This window comes from Pimephales promelas, chromosome 15, assembly GCF_988280905.1.
Source record: "Pimephales promelas chromosome 15, fPimPro1.hap1.1, whole genome shotgun sequence".
Lineage (NCBI taxonomy): Eukaryota > Metazoa > Chordata > Actinopteri > Cypriniformes > Leuciscidae > Pimephales > Pimephales promelas.
In genome coordinates this window covers 19,128,080-19,151,412 of record NC_142783.1, presented here as the reverse complement: position 1 = coordinate 19,151,412, position 23,333 = coordinate 19,128,080, and the positions used below count along the sequence as shown (strand labels likewise).

Sequence of the window (23,333 nt, the reverse complement as noted above, 5' to 3'; positions counted from 1 at the left end):
CGGACACAGCTTTAGTCTGATTTGCCATCATCCCCTTTGGTGTTTGTTGCCTTCTTCATTAGGGCATCCGTTCTGGGATGCAGATGTTTCAGATGAACATTTTACAGAAATGCAGTTTAAGTGAACACAGTGCACAGTTCAGAAGAATTAATCAATATTTCTTTAATATATTATATGACTGTCAATTATTTGCCTGCAACACTTTACTTTATTAACAATCAATTTCTTTCATCAATAATCCATTTGCTGCATCTGCTAGAGCACCATGGGTCCTCTGCTTGTATTTCTCCATATGCTGCTGTGGTTTGAGTGACGCCTTTTTTTCATTCCTTTTCCTTCACAATTTCTGTGCCTCATCTGAAATATAAATGACTGACTCTGTCAGCATACTTTTTAAGATTGGCAGGGTAATACCTGCAGGATTTCTGTGTGTGTGTGTGTGTGTGCACGTTTCTGCAGTGCTGCTGATGCCATCGGTATATCTTTTACCAAACCGCATGAGTGATGTTTTTGCGACGCCACAGACGCAAACTGAACGTCAGAGAAAAGATAGCATCCACACAAACTCTTTCTTCCTGTGTGTCTCGATCTCACCCTGACATACACACATTTCTCCATTGCACATAAACATTTGTTGTATTGATTTGGCAAATTTGACACTGCTATACATAATGAACCACCAAATTGTTTAAAGGATAACGCACCCAATAATATATTAAAAAACATCATACACAATCATGACGTTATATGAAAAATGGGGCCCATATGGTATTTTGAAAAGATCCGTTTAGGAAATGATGTTAGCACGAGAAGAGATGACACCGGTAGCCTCTCAGCAGGCAAGCAACAAATGAAGCCCTCTGTCATGCCAGTTTTCATCAATTGTGAAACCTTTCCTTTTGCTTCCTGTAGACACTCTGTCTTATTACCACACAAGTGATAAAGCTAATGTCTGGCCTTTCACACTTCTGTTGGACCTCACTCAATCCCTGACACACACACATACAATTTCTATTTTCACACTAGAATGCATTGTGCAATAATAATTATACTTTTTACTGTTATAGCACAGCCTGCCTTAAATACCATTGTTTGCTCCAGAAGGTGAGAGCAGATGGACAGATACCTGTAGAGTATGCAAATAGCTGGATACAGATAGAGTCAAGGGTATCATATGCACGTTTGTGTGATGATGTCATGGAAGAATTAGAGACTTCTAAGTGCAATCTTAAAGGGATACTGTAGTTCACACAAAAATGAAAATTGTCAACATTTACTCACCCTCATGTAGTTCCAAACCCAACCCATAAGACTTTGTTTAATCTTTGAAGGTTTCTGTCCCTCCATTAAAAGTCCAGGTAATGGAAACCTAAAAAGATAATAAACACATTCTTAAACAAACCCATTTTAAGCGGTCTAATGGGGAGACGATGGCTTTATATGAAGAACAGATTCTTCAATTTTAACATAACCAAAGTACATTTTTATATTAATTTCATATCACTTGGTCTAATGCTTTTAGATATGAATTTAAAAAAGTAATACATTTGTATTTAAATAAATAAACATAGATGCATTATATGGTGGTCATTTCTATTGTATTTAGATAGAAATGTTATCATAGGTTAGACTCCTCTAAAATGCAAAGCTCAGGTTTTTTCATGTGTGATGATTTTGCAGGGTGTACCAAATTAATTAATTTTGTGAAGTGAACTTCAACAGATATCCCCTACTTGGTGAGTAGGTGCAGTTAGGGACCCTGCCATTGCAAATACAGTCTGCATTTTATGATGGTACTCATTTGCTCATGTTTTACACCTTTCAAATAGAGTAACGTTAGCATGCAAGGATTTGCTTTAGTTTGATGTTGGCTTTAGCGACCAAATTGATCCACAGGGTTCAGCAGTTTTCCTGAAGAGGAGTGTGTGTGTGTGCAAGAAACTGTGTGTTCTGCTGAAAGCATACTCTCTTAGGCCTAATGTCACTGAAAGCTGAAAGCTTTCACTTTTGATTCACGGCAACTGAGAGGCTGTTTGGCCGCTTTCTCAATTGTAAAAACAATCAATGAAAATCCATAAAGATGATGGAAATGCAAGAGAATCATTTTGCTGCCCCTGCAACGCCTGCCCTTGGGTCCTGATCCATAGTTTGCCCTCCAAAGTCCACGTTGACATTTCCTCTGAGAAGAGCCCCCGCAGAGCAAGAAATCATTGTAAAGGTGGGGTTTGTGTATTTAGTTGTCTAGACAAAACGGATCTTATGCAAATGTTGCTTAAGGAAGCAGATCTCCAGGGGAAGTCTCTCCATGGGAGTTTGATTGCGATCAAGCAGTGATTTTAGCGTTTAAAAAAACCCTCTCCAGCCCGCTGTGAGTGACTCGCAGATTATGGCTGTACAATCATAGGTTTCACTGGGTTTATTTTGTTTGCCTGTCTGTTCTGTATAGCGCTCGAGTTTCGTGTTGATGCTCTGTTGATGCCCTAGGAAGATGACAGTCAACTATGTCCAAGTGTGGGCTTGTGTGTGCGTTCATGTGAAATTTTGCAAGGGTGTGTGTGCACATGTGTTCATGTGAGTACAAATGGCCTGCGGAGAGCATGGGATGTCCTTGAGTTTGGCTGTCCATCCAAATGTCTACACATCCCCCAACAGTTTCACTCTGGAGTGACAGCCAAAGTGTGTGTGTGTGTGTGTGTGTGTGCGTGTGTTCGTTCTAGACCTGTGTGTCTACGAGTTTGTGTCCTATCTATCTCAGGGCAGCAGAGTGGCTGAGCTTGTAGCAGTACACACTCTGACTCGGGGACACATCAAGCCTGGTTAGTTTTAAAGGACTTTTGCGATATTAGAGCGGTTTGGGAGGAAGCCAATGTCTTAGTTTTGTGACTGATCACTGCTGAAGTCACTGCTGATACTTCAAAAAAAGTTTATTCAAAAAAGTAAAGTTGAACATTGGTGTTTATTTGACCAATAATACTGTAAAACAATATATAAAATATAATGCTAAAACTTTATATAATTTTAAAATAGAATATATTCTGACCGAATACTTTATTCCGACATTCTGTCACATGATCCTTCAGAATCATTCTAATTTGCGGATTTGTCAAGAAACATTTATTATTATCAATGTTGAAAACCATTGTGGTGTTTTTCAGGATGGAATTGAAAGTTCATAAGAACAGCATTTATATATAAATATATATATTTTGTAACATTATACAAATCTTTTTTGTTCATTTATCCTTGCTGAACAAAATTATTAATCTTTCTGTTCCCAAACCTTTGAAATATATATTAAAAATGTTCCAATATTCCCTTTGTTTGTTTCATTTGTTCAAAGATGATGAAAAATTTAAGAAGTTTCAACAAACTATGCTTTAATACCAAAATTAGTTTCTTGAATGAATGCTCATGAAATCTAGATTTAGCCATACCTCTATTTACATGATCCACCCTATATTTTTTATAATAGCCACTGCCATACAGTACCTAACTTCCAATGTACTGTAATTATCCAGGGGGGGATTTTACAGCTTTTGTCCAGCTGTTTATAGGCAGCAAGTCGTATCCATTTACCTGATTCATATGATGTGAAGTGAATAAGCACATTCTGTCTACAATAATTTGTCACCTAATGTGCAAAGCTGGTTGCATAACCTCAGGATTTATTCTCTAAAACCCTGAAATCTCATAATCATTATTAGAATCCAGAGCAATGTGAATATATTTTGTTAACTCCATGTTTTACAGATTCATGTATTGTGTCAGTTGCTAATCATTTTAAAATCCTATGATTTATGAGACTCAGCCATTCCAAAGATTTCGAAAATCCAGAACCAATACAAGTTTAAAGCTAAAATAAGTTGTCATTTGCTCAACACAAAGATTTATGGACAAATTCAAGGGAACAGCACGACTCTTATTTCTGAAGCAATGGATTATAAATATGTGCAATTAAAAAATTGTTCTTTTGTCATTGTAAAAAAATATTGTTGTAAAGCTTGGCAATCTTTTAAGACTATGGTTCCTTAAAGTCATTCTTAAACCTAAATAATTCGACTTCTTGTGATACTCTTGATCTTCTTTTCAGCACACATTTGCAAAACTCCATCACTCAAATATTTGCTGAAACTCACACATGATGGTAAGTTCAGTGAAGACAACACTTTGAGTCAATTCAGTCATTTAAATCTGAGTAGATTAGGTTTTTGTTTATCCGTAATTTTTGCTTCTTTAAATTCGAGGTTGACCAAAATTGGATTTTCAGAGGTGGGTAGAACATTATATTTCTGATTTTTGAGATGACAGTTTTTAAAATCTGTATATTGAATGTGCTAAATTTGTCCTTGGTCTTTCTATTGCCCGTTATACATGATAGGCCATGACATGCATAGATCCTACCAAAAATCACCATAAATCTTATTATATATGGATAAGAAAATGAAGCACAAAGAGCTTAGATGACTGCAAATAACCTCCCTTCTCTTTTTTACCCTAAAAATTTGTCAAAGTGAACATGAGTAATTTAATGGTAAATCATTTCCATGTGGTGTTTTTATAACATTCTATCTATATGAAAGGGATAGTTCACTTTGAAATTAATTTTTGAAATGGCTTAGCTTACCTCAAGGGCATCCAAAATGTAGGTGTCTTTGTTTCCACAGTATTTTCAATTTTGATATTTTTCAGTCAAACCGTTGTTGTCTATCAGTCATATAATGCAGGTTTAGGGGGTCCACCCTCGGTTCACCTCTTAAAAGCATGCACAGAGAAGTCAAAATTAAATGTAAATGTAAGCACACATTGATGGCCTAAGACACGAAACGAGCGGTTTGTGTGAGAAAATGAAGCGCCGTGCCGTCAGATCAGTTGGACATGGTTGTGGTTACACAAGGTAAAACTGATAAATACTGAAAAAAAAAATAATAAAAATAACGAAAAATATAAATACTGTTCGTTTTCTCACACAAACCGCTCGTTTCGTGTCTTAGGCCATCAATGTGTTCTTACATTTACGAGTCATTAAATCATGTTTAATTTTGACTTCTCTGTGCATGCTCTTAAGAGATGAACCGAGGGTGGACCCCCTAAACTTGCATTATATGACTGATAGACAACAACGGTTTGACCAAAAAAATATAAAAATTGAAAATACTGTGGAAACAAAGACACCTACATTTTGGATGCCCTTGAGGTAAGCTAAAACATATCAAAAATTAATTTCAAAGTGAACTATCCCTTTAATACTTATGCAATACCAATAATATTAGACTATAAAGAGTGATGGAGATGTATAGTGCATGTAAGATTTATGATTTCTTTTTCCCAAATGAAGTTGTATGTGCTGACAGGGCACATTTTCATGTACTCACATTTTTTTCTTGGCATGCTTTGACTTTAATTTAGTGCGGTTGATGATTATCTAATCAAAATCACCAAATATGCATTAAAGTTACAGTAAAAGTAAGAATATTTAGCTAATGAAAATAGTTAACGAAAAAATAATTTAATATATTTTATGAAGTATATTTTATTTTGCCCCTGAGTTTCAATTTGGGTCAATTGTATTGGATGAAGTCAGTTTGGTCTTCTTTCTGAATTACATCTTTATTGATTTAAAATTTAACAAGCTTATTTTTGTGAAAAAAATGTTTTGCTTAAAAATGCTGAACTATAGTTCTTTAAAAGAAACGCCATTATATAGAGACGTTTTTGACACATAGAGCTAATTAAGTGTCCAAATACATTTTGGGGTCCACTGCATATCTCAACAATAAAATATGCTCAATAATAATAAGATATGTGAAAGCGCCCATGTACCCTTCACATTCAAATGAATGCAGACCAGTGACCTGTTTTTCCTTCCAATGGGATTCGCAGTGACGGATTTATTCATTATGAGCTATCCAGGCTTTGTCTCAGTACTGAATATTAATGAGCATGCAGATTAATTGTGGTCATTGTACACTTTCCAGGGATGTAGAGAGCAAGTGTCAGAAGTGACCTGGAGATGAGAGATGAGAGCATTTGTCATTGGTCTTTAGAGAGAGTGTGATTCTGTGTGTGCAAGAGTGCTTGGCTATTTTATGTGTTTGGCAATGATGTGTGCGTGTGTATGCCTGTGAATGTCTTTGAGACCTGTGTGTGTCCGTGCGTGTGTCTAATTATTGGTCTGTAGAGAGTCAGCTTGTCTCTCTGTCTTTTTAATTAAAGGCAGAGGCAGCGGAGGTCGAGTGGGTATCCAGACTCTAGAGAACGGCTGTGAAAGACATAGAGAGGAGCAAAGGAAGCCAAAGAAACAAAGGAAGTCAGATCAAAATAAAAATGGCATAACATAGAGGTCACAGAAAATTTAGAGAGCAGGCTATTATAACCCAATTCTGCCAAAGAAAGGAAGTGACATCACAGAAACAGTGTTCAGAGGGAGATACGTTCATGTCAAAGTAAAAACCCTTCTGTGTCTTTAATGCTAATGATGCAACTTTTTTTTTTTTTTACTCTCATTCTCTTTCTATTGACTTTGTTCAGATTGCAGCTCAGTTCAATCTATTTTTACTTCAGTGGCAAAACTTTCACTCATTTTTCACGCCCTTTAACCCCAGTGACAGCTTGTGCTAATGCTCGGGGTAAATGTCGGATCTGAAAAATAAATCTCCTCTAAAGCCAAGTTCACACTACAGTATATGATTTTAAAAATGACGAACACCTCTGAATAAACATTTTGGGGAGAGGGGCCATTAATATTAACCTCTTTATATGGGCCAATAATCTCACAGCATATTTTTCTGGAGCTAAACAGCTCATTGTTTATCTAATACTTTTAACATCTGACTTTTTATTAGTTAGATGGCAAAAAAGGCTTTTTTCTTCACGTTTGTTTTTGCTCACTGTTCATATGATGTGCTGCAAGCAGTCATTATAGAAGAAATTGTAAGTCTTGTTCTGTAATTTTTGTTGTTGTTTAAACAAACTAAAATTCTCTATAGATAAACATTTCATGTAGGATCATAAGTAACTCTAGTACACTAGTACAAAACCATTAGGGGGTGCAGTTTACTTTGATTTTCCTTAAAATAAATAATTTCACTTAATTAAATTGGGAGCATTACAATATATCAGTCTATATACTGTATTTTAAGCTATTTTATGCTTAAAATATGAAAAGCATTGTTCAAATATTAAGTAGCCAGTTGGTTTCCTTTTTTACCCTGTATTCAAAAGTAATTTCAAATGTTATTTAGGCTAAATCTACAGTTCTGTATTTTAGAATAACACATTTTTAATTTAATATAAAATAACTGGTAACACTCTACAATAAAGTACCAAAAATTAAAATTGTAATGTATTTACTAACAATGAGCAATTTATTTGTGCATTTATTATCCCTTGTTAAAGTTAATACAAATATAGCTGTTCATTTATAGTTCATGTCAGCTGAGGTCCATTAATTAATGGTAACAGATACAAATTTTAATTGTAGTAATATGTATTAACATTAACTAAAATGAATGAATGCTTTAGAATATTTGTTTCATTGTTAGTTTATGTTAATTAATGTAGTTAACAAATGGAACTGTTACTGAACAACACCATAGTTTAATAGCAATATGATTTGATTATCTTGGCTCATGCATCAGTTTGGTTATTCTGAGGTGGTTTTCTTTTTTTTAAGTCACTAGTAAGGTTTATATATACAGTATTTTAGAAACATTAAAGCACCACTTACTTGTGTGTAGGATTAGCATTGGCCTTCTCTGTATGGGTGAATACTTCAGATCTGTATCTCATGGGGTTCTTTGGTGGTTTTATTATCGTTGAGGCGACATGGTCTCACAGGACTGACAGTCCTATTCTTATGGACAAAGAAACACTCAAAAGCACATTGATTTTGTGAAGGAATGCTTACTTCTTTAAATGCAGATTCTATCTACTGTTTTACATGCAGATATACACCCCCTACATAAAATGGTAACTGAAGGCATTGGTCTGAAGACTAAAGGACTAAAATTGGATTGTTTTAAGAAATAAATTTTGACTTGTCTGTTAAAATAGTGCATTTATTTATGATTGTAATGCTTTTACAATGAAAGTCTAATGAGGTCATTCTACTAAAGTGTAAAACCTGAATTCTTGATTAAGCACTTATACATGTAAGTGTTTTAACAATACATTGTTTTAAAAACACCATGATGAATTGTATATTTTTAATGTTCCAAATTAAATTCCATTCCATTTTGGTGAGATAAAGTCTTCAGGTGTTCACGTTAAGCTAAATTGTACAAATGTGAAGACCTCACTCTGTTGTTGTAAAAATTTGGCTAATCAGTGCCGGTCTATGCAAATTACGCAAGCTACGTACCCCCATCTATCTGTCAAATATTATTTAACTTGCATGATATCAATATATAATGTAAACATAATATAAATCAACTTTAAAAATGTCAAAGTTCTTTTTCCTAATTCATAATGATTTATATTTAATAGCTGTTTTGGACTCATGCTTCTCGACATTTGAGCATATGGGTTGCAAACAAAGCTATCTGTCCGTAGCAAAAATAAATAAATATGTAAATACACCAAGAACGGGCACGTAGTTTTGAAATATTTTATTTCTTATTTTGTCTTTACAAACCAACACATTAATTTAAAAGAAAGACAAAAAAAGACTCCAGTCCAGATCTCTGGGTTCAATATTAGTCTTTAGAAATGTCCCACAATGAAATATAATTTGAAGTCTGTGTCAGTATATACATCAATAATCAAAATGCTCTTGTGGGTGGTTAAATGTATAAGAAATAAATACATTCCTGTTCAGTCATGCAAGCTGTCCTGTGAGTCCTGTCACATACTTTAGTTTAGAAACATGCACATTTGCGAGAATTAATGAGAATTATTTATGTATTTTCATATGTTTACTTAAGCTTTCTTAGGTAAACTATTTTTATCTGGCTTTAGTTTCGTTAGCAAACAAACAACACATTTGGAAAATCCTTTCAGCTGTGTGTTTGTTAGGTTTTTTTTTTGACATCATGTTTGACTGAGTGATATTTTCATAAAGCATTTATTTAGCTGTCATCAAAATTTCAAATGTTTATTTTACTTGTCCTTACTGGCAGTTTAATGTGTTTTTATAGGATTTCCCTTGACATTTATGTACTTTGACATTTATTTCATAAAGTACAATTTGTTCCTGCATATGGAATACTATTGTCATTAGCATTAATGTTTATTGAAATTCAACTCACTGTATGTTTTTTTTTTTGGCAGTGAACAGTGACAGTGTGACAGTGGGAGTTTAATTAAGATATTGATGTTTATTTCACGTGAGACCTTTCTCAAAAAAGAGTTTTAAGAGGACATTTGTGGAGACATCAGAAATCTGGTCCTCACAAGTGGCAAAAACCAGTACGCCTAGTACTAGCTTTATGATTCGTTTGTATGTATGTTGGCAGAAGCTCATGTGCAAGTAATTCATCTGAAAAATGGAGCATGGAACATTTCGCAACAGTTTTGCAACCAGAACACTTGCCCAGTTCTCTAAGCTGTAGAAAATCTAGAGAAACACTCAAAATAAACAAAACAAAAAGTACAAGCACAAGAATACAACATAAAGCCGTATAACTGAACATTATGCACAAAATGTCTAAGTTTGGTTACACATAAAATGTGTGTGTGTTTGTGTGTGTGTGTGTGTGTGTGTTTATGTGTATGCTTACATGAAGGTTTCTTTTTATATCATGCAGTAAAATAAACCTCCCAGCTGTTGGCAGCGTTATGAAGGCTGCTGCCCTCAGCAGAAACTTTGTGCACAGCGTGTGTATGTGGGTTGTGTATGCATGTGTGCGGATACGTGCACCTGCTTACGCTCTAAGTGAGGATCATCTCTGAGGGATGTCTATGGAGGTCATTTATATTCATACATGTATATTCATATGCAGATGTGTACTTGAGGATTATGTTTAAGGAGCGGGATAATGTACAGAGTTTTATTATGGTCCTGTGTGGCCCCCAGGCCTTCTGTTGAATAAACACACACACACACACACACACACACACACAAAAAAAGATCCAGAAGTGTATGAAAATGATTGAAATTTCCAGCAAGACACAATCGAGCAATGAGATGATTTGTGGTTTTTCCAAAGGCAAAGCAGTGAGCATTAATAAAACATAAATATGAATAAGTATTCCCCTTTTCTAGGTGTGTGTATGTGTGAGAGCACACATCTTTCGCTTATTTGACTGATGAGAAAATGCCTCTCGCCCCAAAGCACAAACTCATTCTTGAAATTCATCTATTGCGTATATTATCCTCATAAACTCAATTTCATGCTATGAGTGTCTGCAGTTCTAATGATGCTGTGAGAACTCTGACATAGTCACAATCAAACAAAAAACACAGAGTCTTTCATTTACCTTGATGGTTTATCATTATAGAGTATGAGACCCCTACAGCCCCAAATAAACCACTGGACACAAACATAAACATGCACTAAGATTAGATTACTCCAACTGAATTTATGATTCTTCCATTCAACATCCCCACCTTTTTTTCTTCTATATTCAGATATATGAAGCATACAATAATACAGCTGTCTTTTATTAAAATAAACCATTTAAAAAATCAATTCTACTTTTCATTCCATCCCTTCCCTCTATTTTGCACCATATTTTAATGCCTTGAGGTTTATTGATTCATATGGCAGCTTCTAAACATGATACTCAGAGAGCAATAGAAGACAGATTGAGAAGGAAACACTAGGAAAGGGAATGAAAAGAGAGTGTAAAATGAAAAAAAAAAAAGAAATGTTGGTTTGATATTCAGCACACTCCATGAACACATTGAAACTGATTGTTTCAATTCCACTAGAGCTAAACTGATATATTATACCCAGTCTGTTCATGATCACTGGATTTATGAGAAAATAAAGATTCCTCCGTCCTTTGTATTTTATTTAAATGGTGAGCATAAATTTCAGTTTGGCACTAACTCCGCGGGTGTATTACAGTTCACAGAAACAAATTAGTGCCAAAAAATACTGAGATATGAGCTGTGAAGTCCACCAGAGAGAAACAAAAGTCACAATGTGCTGCATGACTCCTTTGAGAGCAGAATCGCAATGAAAGTGCCTCTTTACTCTGCCGCGAAAAGGTATTGCAATGCAGAATTATATGGGTTCTGTAGAACATTCAGTGCTTTACTCTGAGAGCATTGAGCTATAGGAATGCTATTGGAACAATGAGCAGGTAGTTCCATTTCATTTCACTATTTTAATTGAATTCATCTGAGTGTTTGGAAACAAAGTCAAAACTGACTCAGAACATATAGACTTTTTAATCACCTACCTGTGTTAATGTGATTTTCTTGTTTAGGGTTTCGGAAACGGTTTTAATTATGGGCTTCGTCGAAATTACAACTTAAAATGGGTCCTCATGTTTACTTTTAGCCTACTTTGTTGTGTGTGCAATCCCAGATTGCCGCTGTTTGCTCTCGGTTGCAGGCAGGTTATTTTCTTTTAGTCTCAAACAACCTGCTGGTGAATCGTGAACCTCTATAGTGTGTTTTACTCTCCAATAGAGTTGATTGTTATACTGGCACTAAAAAAGTAATTTAGCAAATTTCGTTACCTGGCTCAGTCAACAATGGTGTGCTCTTTAGCATAGTTTGGCATTTCAGGCATTGTTACTTGATTCATTAAATGTGTTGTTGTTTTTTTTAAAGCATTTGTGTTTCAAATCGGACATTATAGCCATTTCATTTTGTAGTTTAGAAATAGAAAAAGTAAAGCAAGTAGATTACGACTCTGTTTACAAAAGACATGGATCACATTATTGAAGATTATCAGACAACAGCAGAATTATTTAATGTAATTCTATGTAAAGTTATTAACTTGTTGCAACTTTGCATTGGTTCAGAATTTGCATTTCCAGTTGCAGAAATACCTGTCACCCTCAGGTCGTTTCAAACCTTTATAAAGCAATCGTGTCTCCTCAAAAAACAAAACAAAAAAATGCTAAACTACTCGATTCTTATGGATTCTTTTTTGAAGCGACAAAGTGATAGTTGTGTCGACTGTCAATGGAGGGACAGATTTCATTAAAGGGGTGATAAACTGAGAAATCAAATTTTCCTTGAGCTTTTGACATCTAAGAGGTCATCATATTATAAGAATATCCTGTAAGTTTCAGAACTGAAGACGTCCTTGTTAGTCCAATAAAAGCCTTTATTGACACCAGGCCCAGCAAACGACTCGTTTATTAAAGTGGGGAACTATGATGTCAAAGAGGATAAAACACCATCCCCGCAGAAGAAGATCAATGCCTACTTCAACACGGCTGGTTTAGCCCCGCCCACCGATTCGCGCAATACACGCATAACTAAATAACATAGATGCCTACTTCGTGATGACAAACCGGATCGAGCTACCGAGCAATACAAAATATTGTGCAGTGCCTGGTTGTGGAAGAAGACAGTCGCTGCATGAGCTTCCTCTGGATTCCAATAGGACTGCATGGATAAACTTTATTTTTAATGACGTTCCAGCTGATGAGGGTAAAACATTGTCGGTCTGTTCGCTTCATTTCACTGAGGATAGTTTTGTAAACAAGACTGGATTTGCAGACGAATTAAGAGTAAAGAACGGTGCTGTGCCGTCTACATTGGATCTGACAGGAATTGTGCAACACACAGACTCCGGGTCGAACATGTATGGGCGAATCATTCCGGTGGCCATTTTACAACAATGTTTGTATTGTTTTCAGAACAATTTCCCCAGAGTGCATCGACGGGTGAGTTGAAACTCATTATAATATGCAAAACTGTTATCCACTCACAACAGTGGGCGTTTACTTCCAAGTCTTCAGTGCGAGACGCCCATAAAAACCCAGCATTTCTGAGCTGGGCTCAAAACTAGAGTAGAAAATTTCCTATTACTTATTCATTTTGATGTTTTTGAATGCAAAAACCAAGCAAACGTCATAAATTGACCTTAGACAACAATATAATAAAATTTAAAAAGCCAGTTCATGACCCCTCTTAATTTGTGTTTCGAAGATGCATGAAAGTCTTACGGGTTCACGGAACTAACCCTTAATTTTTAAGTGAAACTATGAGATTATTCATCAATTTTTGACACTTAATCTCATGAAATGTAAACTTGAATATATTTGACAGTCAGAGTTTGGTTTCATTTGACTGGTTGCCTGAGGCTGTTAATGCGATGCTTAAGATTTTGTTTTTGTTGAGGTGCCAGAGGCTGGTATTGTACTGAAGCCAGAATTTTGGTATTTTGATGCAGCCATACCCCCCAGTTCATGTAGTTAAACCAAGAGTTTGTAATAGTCTGGCATTTTGATGTTCTCTGGCTACAAGGAACTAGAAAACCTCATAGGCCTTATTCTAAGCAAGAATACCACATTCTATAATGGCTACAAAAGAAAGATGGAGAAAGTAAGACTTTCAGTCAACAAACTGATTTAAAATGTCAACCTGTCCCACTCTATGCTATTTTATTTTTTAAAAAGTTACAGCTTAAAAGCTGACGTTTACAAGTGTATCATGATTTCCCACGAGTGGATTTTAAAAGGCTTATGGTCCTCTTTGAGAATAGCCTCGAGTCTTCTTCAAAATGTCATGGTCCACAACAACATAAATAAAACAGAATAATGTTAGAAGGGTGATCTCTTGGAAAACTGTAATCAGTGTGGGGAAAAATATAATCTGACACTTTTACTGCTAGTTGTGCAGCCATTTTTTTATGTAAATAATACGAATATAATGGCGAATGGGTCAAATATGTAGGAATTTGCATTTTTACTTAATTGTGGGGAAACATTCAGATCTCTAATGAGTTTATTAAAATATGCCAAAATATGTTAAATTGAGCATAAATACTGCACTTTTACTGGTTTCTGAAAGAATCATACAATTAGCCAAAGTCTTTATTGAATGAGCATGCAAAATGTTTATGTTTTAATTCTGCAAAAAAATCTGCAAATGTATCTGTGGAATTCTGCAGGCGTAGACTCTGTACTGATTTACTTGTGATTAAAAAGACTATCAAGACCAATCAGGCATCATTGTTATTCAGTCCACTGTCTACACGTTATTTTGACTAAATGAAAATTACATAAACAGAAAGGATTTCAGATCTTAATGGATACTACTGAAACACATACATTAGCGTCTGAATATTCTGAATTATTCTATTATAATGAAATATATAATCACACATGTAATTTCACTCAAACATTTGAAAGTACTGGGCCTCAGATGAAAGGTTTATTAGTGTTTTTTATGTTTAAAAATGTGGACTTCATAACCTTACAGGCTACTTAAAGCCAAAACGTGGTTAATATTCAATTCAAAACAATAAACTAGATCATGTTGTTCACGTTTCGTCTTTTTTACTATGTACATCTAATGTCTTTTGTTCAATATGAATATACATACAGTACACTTTTAGATATTCAGTGTAACAAACGCCTTATTCACGGCAGCGCCATCTTTGATTTTTAATGAGAATGAAAGCGAGGCTGTGAGGGATAGACTTGCATCTCTTCAATGGGCTGTACTGTTTTTTAATGTGTTTTCGGATTGTTCTGCTCATGAAACACTGGAAAATATCTTTGCAAGAAATGTCAGTTGACAAAAAACTCCTGACAATGTAAGCTGTGGAAAATTGTAAGTAATCTAGCCGCTTTATTCAGCTTTTTACAGCGGATGCCATTGGAAACACGGTAAGTCTATCCCTCACAGCCTCACTTTCATACCGGTCATGGCGCCGCTCTGAATAAGGTCTATACCCTCGTCACATTCAATACATATAACGATACCAAACTCATAATACGATATTAAGACGTATGGTAAAAGGTTACTGTTGATTAAAATGCTAAATTTGGGATTACATTGGGGGGTGGGGAAATTGTTTCGTACTAGTTCAGATGACATTTTGCCGGTGAAAATGATCATTTTGGTAATACTTTCAAAAAAGAATAATCTGTGGTTCTGAATGCCAGTATCCACACCGACGCGGTGATTAACAGCTGCACACTCTCCTCCAACATTGTGTTCATCCACACTGTGCCGTGTCGAGAGTGTTGAATACAACTCACGGAAAGTTGATAATTCCGCGATTGACGGCAATTTCAGATTTCGAACAGAGATGGCGACAAAGAGGAAAAACGCCAGAATGCAGCTTTATTGTAATAGGCAATAGAGTAAACATCCAGTTTGGGGAAATAAAAGTCCTAAAGTGATATTGTCTTGCCATTTCAGACACTAAACCTGTAAAAAGTATTGTCAGCTTCCTCTGGAAGATTCATCAGCTATGTTAGTAGCATATGTTCTTAGTCCGGATATTGTTTTTGATTTCACTGCTACTTGTTGTCACTGTCAAGTGAGCAGCCTTCAGTAGAAACTGATTGGTATTTGCAGGAGTTGTTTCCATGGTATCACGCAGAGCACAACAGAATGGCCATACACAGCACTATAAGCTGCAATTTAGATAATCATATTTCATGGTAAAATGCAATAAAGTAAATGAAATAGATATGGGAATTATGGAAATGGAAATGTTCGGTTGTAAGATTCAGCATGTAATACGGATTTTATGACACGCCAGCTCATAGCCGAAAAAAGACTGTTGGGTCTTCAACAATGTTGACATGTTTCGCATGTAATGAAACATTTATTTCAGAGAGAACAAAAGGTAAAGGAACAAACGATGAATGTAATGGTGAAGCTTTTTCATGTATTTGAGGTTAGAAGAATAACGCAACTGAACAGACCCCAGCGCATTGACTGTAATATGACAGTAAGTCATTCATGTTTAAACTGAATCTGATCTTAGCTTGAACATGAACTGATCAAACCCACCATTCATATGCAAATGTAATTAAATCTCCATAACATCCCTGCACATATTATTGACCTCATAGAAACGGACAATAGGAACCTCGACTTTGAAATTAATATTAATTTTCAGCCCATTGGACACTGGTCTCCCCCTCTCTCTCTCTTTCAAGAAAGAGATGTAATTAGTTCCAGTATCACGGTGGTTTTGCTGGTTCAGGAAGCTGAGTGAGTTTGACTGGGGTCCTGCTCTTTCAGATATGCTGTATTTGGATATGCTAATAGTTTGTCCTCTTCTGATTGGTTAATTAACCTGAGATGAAGCCGTCCCGTCACAGGTGGGGCCGTGAAAAGTGAAGGTTGCTCAGACACGCATACGCAAACATAGGACTCGTTATAGCGGCGTTGGTAAAGTCACAGACTACCGATATAGGCTATAATAGGTTTTTCTATAACAGTCGTGTTTGCGTTCGCATCTGTTTCATGAATTATTACTTGATTTTCTTTTAGGTTAATGATAATACTCCTGTTGACTGAACGCTCATTAGGGAACAATCATGGAGTGTGAAATGAAATATTGGACCTTTTAGTCTAATTTTCATTAGTGGGTGTGTGGAGTGGACGCGATACTGAAGACTGTGTTCTCACACAGACGCGGACGCAAAGGGACCACTTACTGTCTTCTTTTGATTCAAAGTCTCTCTCTATCCCTTTCTTTTTATGGTAAAAGCTCACAGTGGAAAGACATCTGCTTGTTTGTTCACTGTTGTTTATGAGTGTGTGCTCAGAATGTTTTGTCAGTTGGGAAGAGCAAAGCGTTTTACCTGCCTCGTTTCAGCATGACATTTGACAGCTTGAGTGTGTTTGTGTTTTTAGCGTATGTGTACAACGTCATTTTTCTCTCTCTCTCTCTCTCTCTCTCTCTCTCTCTCTCTCTCTCTCTCTCTCTCTCTCTCTCTCTCTCTCTCTCTCTCTCTCTCTCTCTCTCTCTCTCTCTCTCTCTCTCTCTCTCTCTCTCTCTCTCCTCTTCCCCTGATCATCATTACCTCCATCAGGCTGTCTTGGCTCTGAGTGCATTGCCTCTTATTCTGCTGTCATCTCAAGATAATAAAATTCACACCTAATATTTACTCTCATCCATCACTGCGAGGCTGCCTGACAGACATTTTATCATTTAAGTAGCACATTAAGAGTGCTGTAGCTGGGGAAATGTGTAAATGGAGATTGCTTGGTGATTTGTTAAATGTCTGCGTGTTTTTCTTTCAGGTGATCCTGATTTTGACAAAACTGTTCGACTTTAACCTGGGAACCGTGACGGAGAGTTCGCTCTGGAGGTAAACCCTTTTCTGTGAAAGGAAATACTGAGTTTATTCACTCCTCTACTTTGGCCACCAGTGCTCTGGTACTCCTTATAAAAAAGGAAGTACACTTTAGCATACTTTTAATAAAAGTACCTAATAAGTAAATATATTACTATACTAAAAGAGTATACTTGAATACAAAGTGAATGTTTTAGACACTTATTAGCATGTTTAGTGCAATTAAATGAAGTATATTTTAATGCCATTTCTACTGAAACTTGTAGGTTATGAATTAACATAGTTTTTAAAGGTACATTTAGCAGTTCAGTACATATAATATATAATTAAAGGGTTAGTTCACCCCAAAATTTAAATGATTTCATTAATTACTCACCCTCATGTTGTTTCAAGCCTGTAAGACCTCAGTTCATCTTCGGAACACAGTTATTATTTTAGATTTAGTCCGAGAGTTTTCTGTTTCATTTTTTGGGTGAACTAACCATTTAACTTGAAATGTAATATCAAATATACACTACAGGCCAATATACAGTATTATAATATAATTATAAAATATAGTTCTTATAGTATGTTAGTCAAAACATCAAGTGCACTACTTTAAAGCAGTGGTACTCAAACCTGTCCTGGAGAACCACCAACACTGCGCGTTTTCTTTGTCTCCCTAATCAAACACACCTGATTCAACTCATCAGCTCATTAACCCGTGTGATAATGAGCTGATGAGTTGAATCAGGTGTGTTTGATTAGGGAGACAAAGAAAACGTGCAGTGTTTCGTGGTCCTCCAGGACAGGTTTGAAAGGATGACAAATTATTATTAAGACAATTTTGACATTATTAGAGTGCACTTTTTAAAAGTGTACTTAAGTGTGTTAAGAAATAGCCAATGAGATTGTACTCAAGTACACTTGAGTGGACTTTTATTTAGTTGATATAATATTATCTGCAAGTACAGCTTAAAAAAGTACACTACAAATGCGCATTAAATAGAATCAAGCACTCTTCTTTTACACAAGGAACAGCTCATCATAAATGCATGGAAATACAAAATCCTGTGTTGTACACCTACAGTATGTAAAGTTTGCCATACTTTGTGGGTATATGGCAAGTTTTTACTTATTTTTCAGCATTTTTTACTCAGTAGTTTACAATGAGAGCACAGGGGAAATTTTAAATCAGTGCTAGGAAAAGGGTAGGAACACAAAGCTTGCATTCTTTAAATAGGGGTGTATCTACTAACTGCTGCAGCACTGCTGACCCAGCCTCAATTAAATGATCTGATAACCTTGTGGAATTAGTATTACGCTTCCAGCCCATTACAAATCAACACGCATTCTTGCATTATAGCCACAAGTGCGTTAGTGGCAAGTACACCGGACTATTTGAATGGCAAAGACCTGGGATGAAATACTGCTCAGAATCACTTTCACTGACCATTGCTGATATGCCCCTGGGGAAAGTACTTAATCCTTGTCTTCTCCTGGGACGCTCTGTACCATGACCCGGTTCTCTCTCTCTCTCTTTGTCATAGTGTAGACAATGGAAAGAAAAGAATCGCAAGGTAACTGTGTAAGGCAGGCTTATACATAGAGAAAGAAAGCACTGACTGTGCATTCTGGCACCTCACGTTTTGATTTTTTTCCCCCATTAATTTCGACTTTACTTCACAGAGAACAATCGTTTACTCATTTATAAACCTTCACTATTCTTAAGACATTTTTTTTCTAGCCTTTTACAAGTTTCAAGAAGCTCTTCGTAGTTTGGTATGCTTTTTTAAGTTTCAGATTAGACTGCAGCAGTGCATTTCTGTCTGGCTGTCTGAGCGGGTCTGTTTAAAAATTCCCTGCTCAACTGGGGCGTTTCACACATCCAAACTATTTTATCCATTAAAAAGCTCCCAGTGAAATCTACAGTTCACTGCGATTTAATTAAATTTAAAAACCCTAGACCCTCAATTTTTTAATGGCTAACTGGTTCTTACTGGAATAATAAACTCCCTCTTATGCTTTATCGTTTTTGTTTTTTGGGACAAAACTAAAATGATTAGTTTTAGGTTTTTTTTTTTCATTTAAAGCAACCTAAATTATAACACAATCATCAGTCTTATTATCATCAGTTTTACTGTAATATAACGCTCTCTCTGCATTTTAAATGTAATTGTTTTAATTTACTCTGTATTTATTATAGTTATGCGTTTGATCATTATCCACTTATTAAAACTGATTTACACAAAATTCTATAATTACCACCTGAAGGTAAATGGAATGGACGAAAGAGTAATTGTGGCCACAAGCGCAACGTGATCATCATCAGTACAGCTGATACTTGGTTGGACTTTGTCAAAAGAATAATGAAAACAATATTGCAGTAATTAAAATGAATGCTTGATATGTTTGGGGAGATACGTAGTATCATCCTTTATCAACATGGCATCACTGCAAACCCGCACATGCACACAAACGTTCACACATACACACTGCAATCACCTTGAAGGAAGGCTTTGTTTAATTTCTTTTTGGCTGCAAGCCCTGATGAGATTTCCTCTCCCGGTGAGTGTCACTCAGAGGGAGAGAGGGAGGGTGGTGGGGGGTTTACAGAGAGAAAAACAGAAAGCCATTACCCAACTTCCACAAACAGAAATGGCATAAACAGGAAATGAAGAAGAGGAAAGTAAAGGAATGGGATAGCTGATGAGCGAGAGATGAGGAACAAAGAGAGAGAGAGAGAGAGAGGGAGTGGGGGGTGGGGGGGGTCCGTGTTATTAAAAGAGGTGAATGTTAAAGCTCAGCTTGCAGGCTGTAGTAAATGATGTCAGTAAAAACAGAATGAATGATTAATGAATGTTGCTGTAGGCGGCATAAAGGGTAGAAAAAATATGAAGACAAATCACGGCTCATTCAGAGGAGCTAGTTAATCACGCTCTCGTGTGTTTTAAAATAAAGATACATGTTCTAAAAAGTATCCAGCCTTCCCATGCAATTGCTAAATTACACACACGAACCGATGCGAATTTATCCTGAGAGGAGGAGTAATGTCCTCTTGAGTACAGGGGAGATCTGCCAGAGGAGAGAGAGGGGGTCTGACCGGACCAGAAACGTCGGAGGAGCGTTTTAGGGCAGGCACTCGGCATCGTTTGAGGGTGCTCAGAGAACCATCTTCCTCTTCACCTGTGCTTCTACAGCTTACACAACCCAAATAACCTGAACAGCTCAGAACGGCTGTGTAATTGTATCCGATGGTAAAAGTGTCAGAGTATGAGCACTCTCAGCACATTCAGAGATGAGCACTCGAGGAGATAATGCTTCAGACGACACGTACACGTGTGCTTCTCGAGCACCGCATCGCGCAACTGTCTGGCTTAAAACCATTAACATTATTATACTTGTAAGAGTTCGGCAGACTCTCCTGTCTGCTGCCGGAGAAGAGACGGTGTTAATGAGTTCCGATGGAACGGAGACGCTTGCATACTCAACAGCTTCAGTTAATTATGCCAATGACTTTTGAAAATCTCAGCTTTACTAAAGCTGTGGTGCGCCGTGCTCCTGACACGTTGAGTTATAGTGCTCATGTGGGTGATGTGGGTTCTAACATGGCCCATGATGTTACCTGTGACCCTTTATTGTACCCGTCTAATGTAACTAGCCTTTAGCCTGTGTCCATATAGGGTTTTTGTCCGAATCAGCTGTGATGGCAACAAAGGATGTGCGACAAGACATTTTGGACATTCGGTTTATATTTCTGTTCTGCTTTGTGAAATCTCATTGGTCCAAAATCCTACTTCACATGTATATTCAATATTACATATAATGACTCAGTTTGCACTAAATTTTTACATTTAGTGAGGGAATAAAAATTACATGACACAGGAAACCTGTTGTGTCAATTGAAAATACTCTCTTTCTTTTGTGTTTTCACTTTGGCTTGTGCTTTGTGTGAAATCAAATGTCTGTGTGGGTCAATGATACATTAACTAACATTATCTAATGGGTGCTTATTGTAAAGTGTTACCGTATTTTTAAATAAATTAATAAACAAAAAATATCGCTTTATTGAGCTTTTGATGTATTTTTAGGTCAATAGATTTTGGGACGACATACGAGAAGCTGACGGATAAAGTGATGATGAGAACCATGCTGAGCTATCTGTACGTCTGTCCCACCAATAAGAGGAAGGTAAGTGTGTTCAAATGCGTCAGAGATATGGATGTATAAACTGTCAGATAGAAAATATCCAGCTAATATAATTATTTCTCCCACTCCCCTCTCTTCCTCAGATCCTAATTTTATCTGATCCGGAGGTGGAGAGTAGTTTACTTATCAGTTCTGATGAAGGAGCCACTTTTCAAAAGTTCAATATTAACTTCTATATCATGAGCCTTTTGTTTCACCCTACGCAGGAGAATTGGATACTGGCCTATAGCCATGATCAGAGGGTATAAACATACACACACACACACTCGCACAGCCTCGAGAGGGTCTAGTTCTACCGAACAATTAAAAGCAGATAATGTGGATAATTAAGTGTGAGCGAGATAATTACCTTTGTTGGCTGTAGTTAGGGATCTTACAGTGAATGTGTCTTTTTCTCTTTTGGCTGTAGCTGTATAGCTCAGTGGACTTCGGTAAAAAGTGGATTCTTGTTCATGAGAGAGTAACTCCAGGGCGATTCTACTGGTAAGTCTCAATCTCTCTCTCTCTCTCTCTCTCTCTCTCTCTCTCTCTCTCTCTCTCTCTCTCTCTCTCTCTCTCTCTCTCTCTCTCTCTCTCTCTTTTACACACATACACACACAGATGGAGATTTTTTTTACTGATCACCAATCTCATATAACACGTCTACTGTATAATTTCACACTGAAAATTAATCTGACTGCAAGAATATACCTACACACACACACACACAGACACACACACACACACACGCAATATCACATAACGGTACTCAAAATTAATACAATATTAAACCCACTCTCTACATCCAATACACTGACACTGATAAACGTATACACACACTTCCTATGACTCTTTCCCCTCTCTCTTTCTCTATCTATCTCCATTTATCTCACTGTCATGTCACTTCCCTCTCCCCTGTGCTTCATGTTATCGTATGTGTGGAATTTTGATCAGGTTTATATTTTAATCCCATCAGTGTGAGCTTGGGTGTGTATATGTGTGTTTGTGTGGGGTGTAGTCAGAATAACTGGTTGCCTGTCACATGCTCGATGAGCTGTGGAGGTGGGCAACAACATGTCTTCACCCCTGGGTTTAACATCCCTCTGCACACACACACATTCTTCTATTCCTCCTTCAAATTCCTCCCTTCAAATATATGTATATATCAAATACATATTTTTTGTTGTTGCTGGTTTTTGCAACACACAAACAGACATACGCTATTCTGCTTATGATTGTGTCACAACCCCTATTGTGTCAGGTTTGGTGACTGCAGAAGGGGAAAATGGAACAGTTTAGCATTGGACTATAGTGGGTCTCAGTATCAGACTGTGTTTGAGATAAATGTTTAACAGCCTTTAATTATCTAAGTCTGAGTTACAGTAAACGACTGCCTGGGATTGAAAGAGATGTTTAATCTTGGTCAAATACTGTAATTGAAACGGGTGTTCCCCATGAGGGAACTCGAGCTGCGTGAAACACTGTGGGAACGCTCTGAGTGAGTGTGTCATGAAGCACGTATGAAATCAGTCCAATGGCGAGACGGAACGTCATAGGTGGGTGACGTCATCGACTATGAAACTATAAAGCACCCCAAAAACACAAGCGCATCAGCTTCTGTTACTTCAGCAACCGCTCTGTGCGTGAAATCTGTCAAATACTGTGTTTTTGTCTGTCCTTAGTTGCTGCTAGGCAGGAGTTTTTCACTTAAATATCATGCATATAGTATATATATATATATATATATATAGCTGTTATACAAACTGGCTTGCCAGAACTTTCTGTGGTCCCAGGGGAAGCTTCTTTCTTTGAGGGCAATTTATATCCCAGGGTATGTAAATCAGGGGGCAGACATCCTGTCGAGGCAGAGGCCGAGGCCCTGGGAATGGAGACTCCACCCCGAGGCGGTGGAGCTCCTTTGGAAACATTTCGGTCATGCCGAGGTAGACCTTTTAGCATCTAGGTTAGTATCAGTTCTTCTACCAGAAAGACTT

General features: G+C 36.7%; 1 protein-coding gene across 1 annotated transcript in view; it reads left to right on the top strand.

The window, feature by feature from the left end:
- The window catches only part of sorcs3b (sortilin related VPS10 domain containing receptor 3b), a 55,345-nt gene that overhangs the window by 1,757 nt on the left and 30,255 nt on the right, over positions 1-23,333 (top strand). Inside the window, exons 2-5 of the mRNA XM_039670436.2 lie at positions 17,120-17,187; positions 21,243-21,342; positions 21,444-21,602; positions 21,770-21,843. Of these exons, the coding sequence (XP_039526370.2) occupies positions 17,120-17,187; positions 21,243-21,342; positions 21,444-21,602; positions 21,770-21,843 (401 nt within the window). The remainder of the gene's footprint in view (positions 1-17,119; positions 17,188-21,242; positions 21,343-21,443; positions 21,603-21,769; positions 21,844-23,333) is intronic.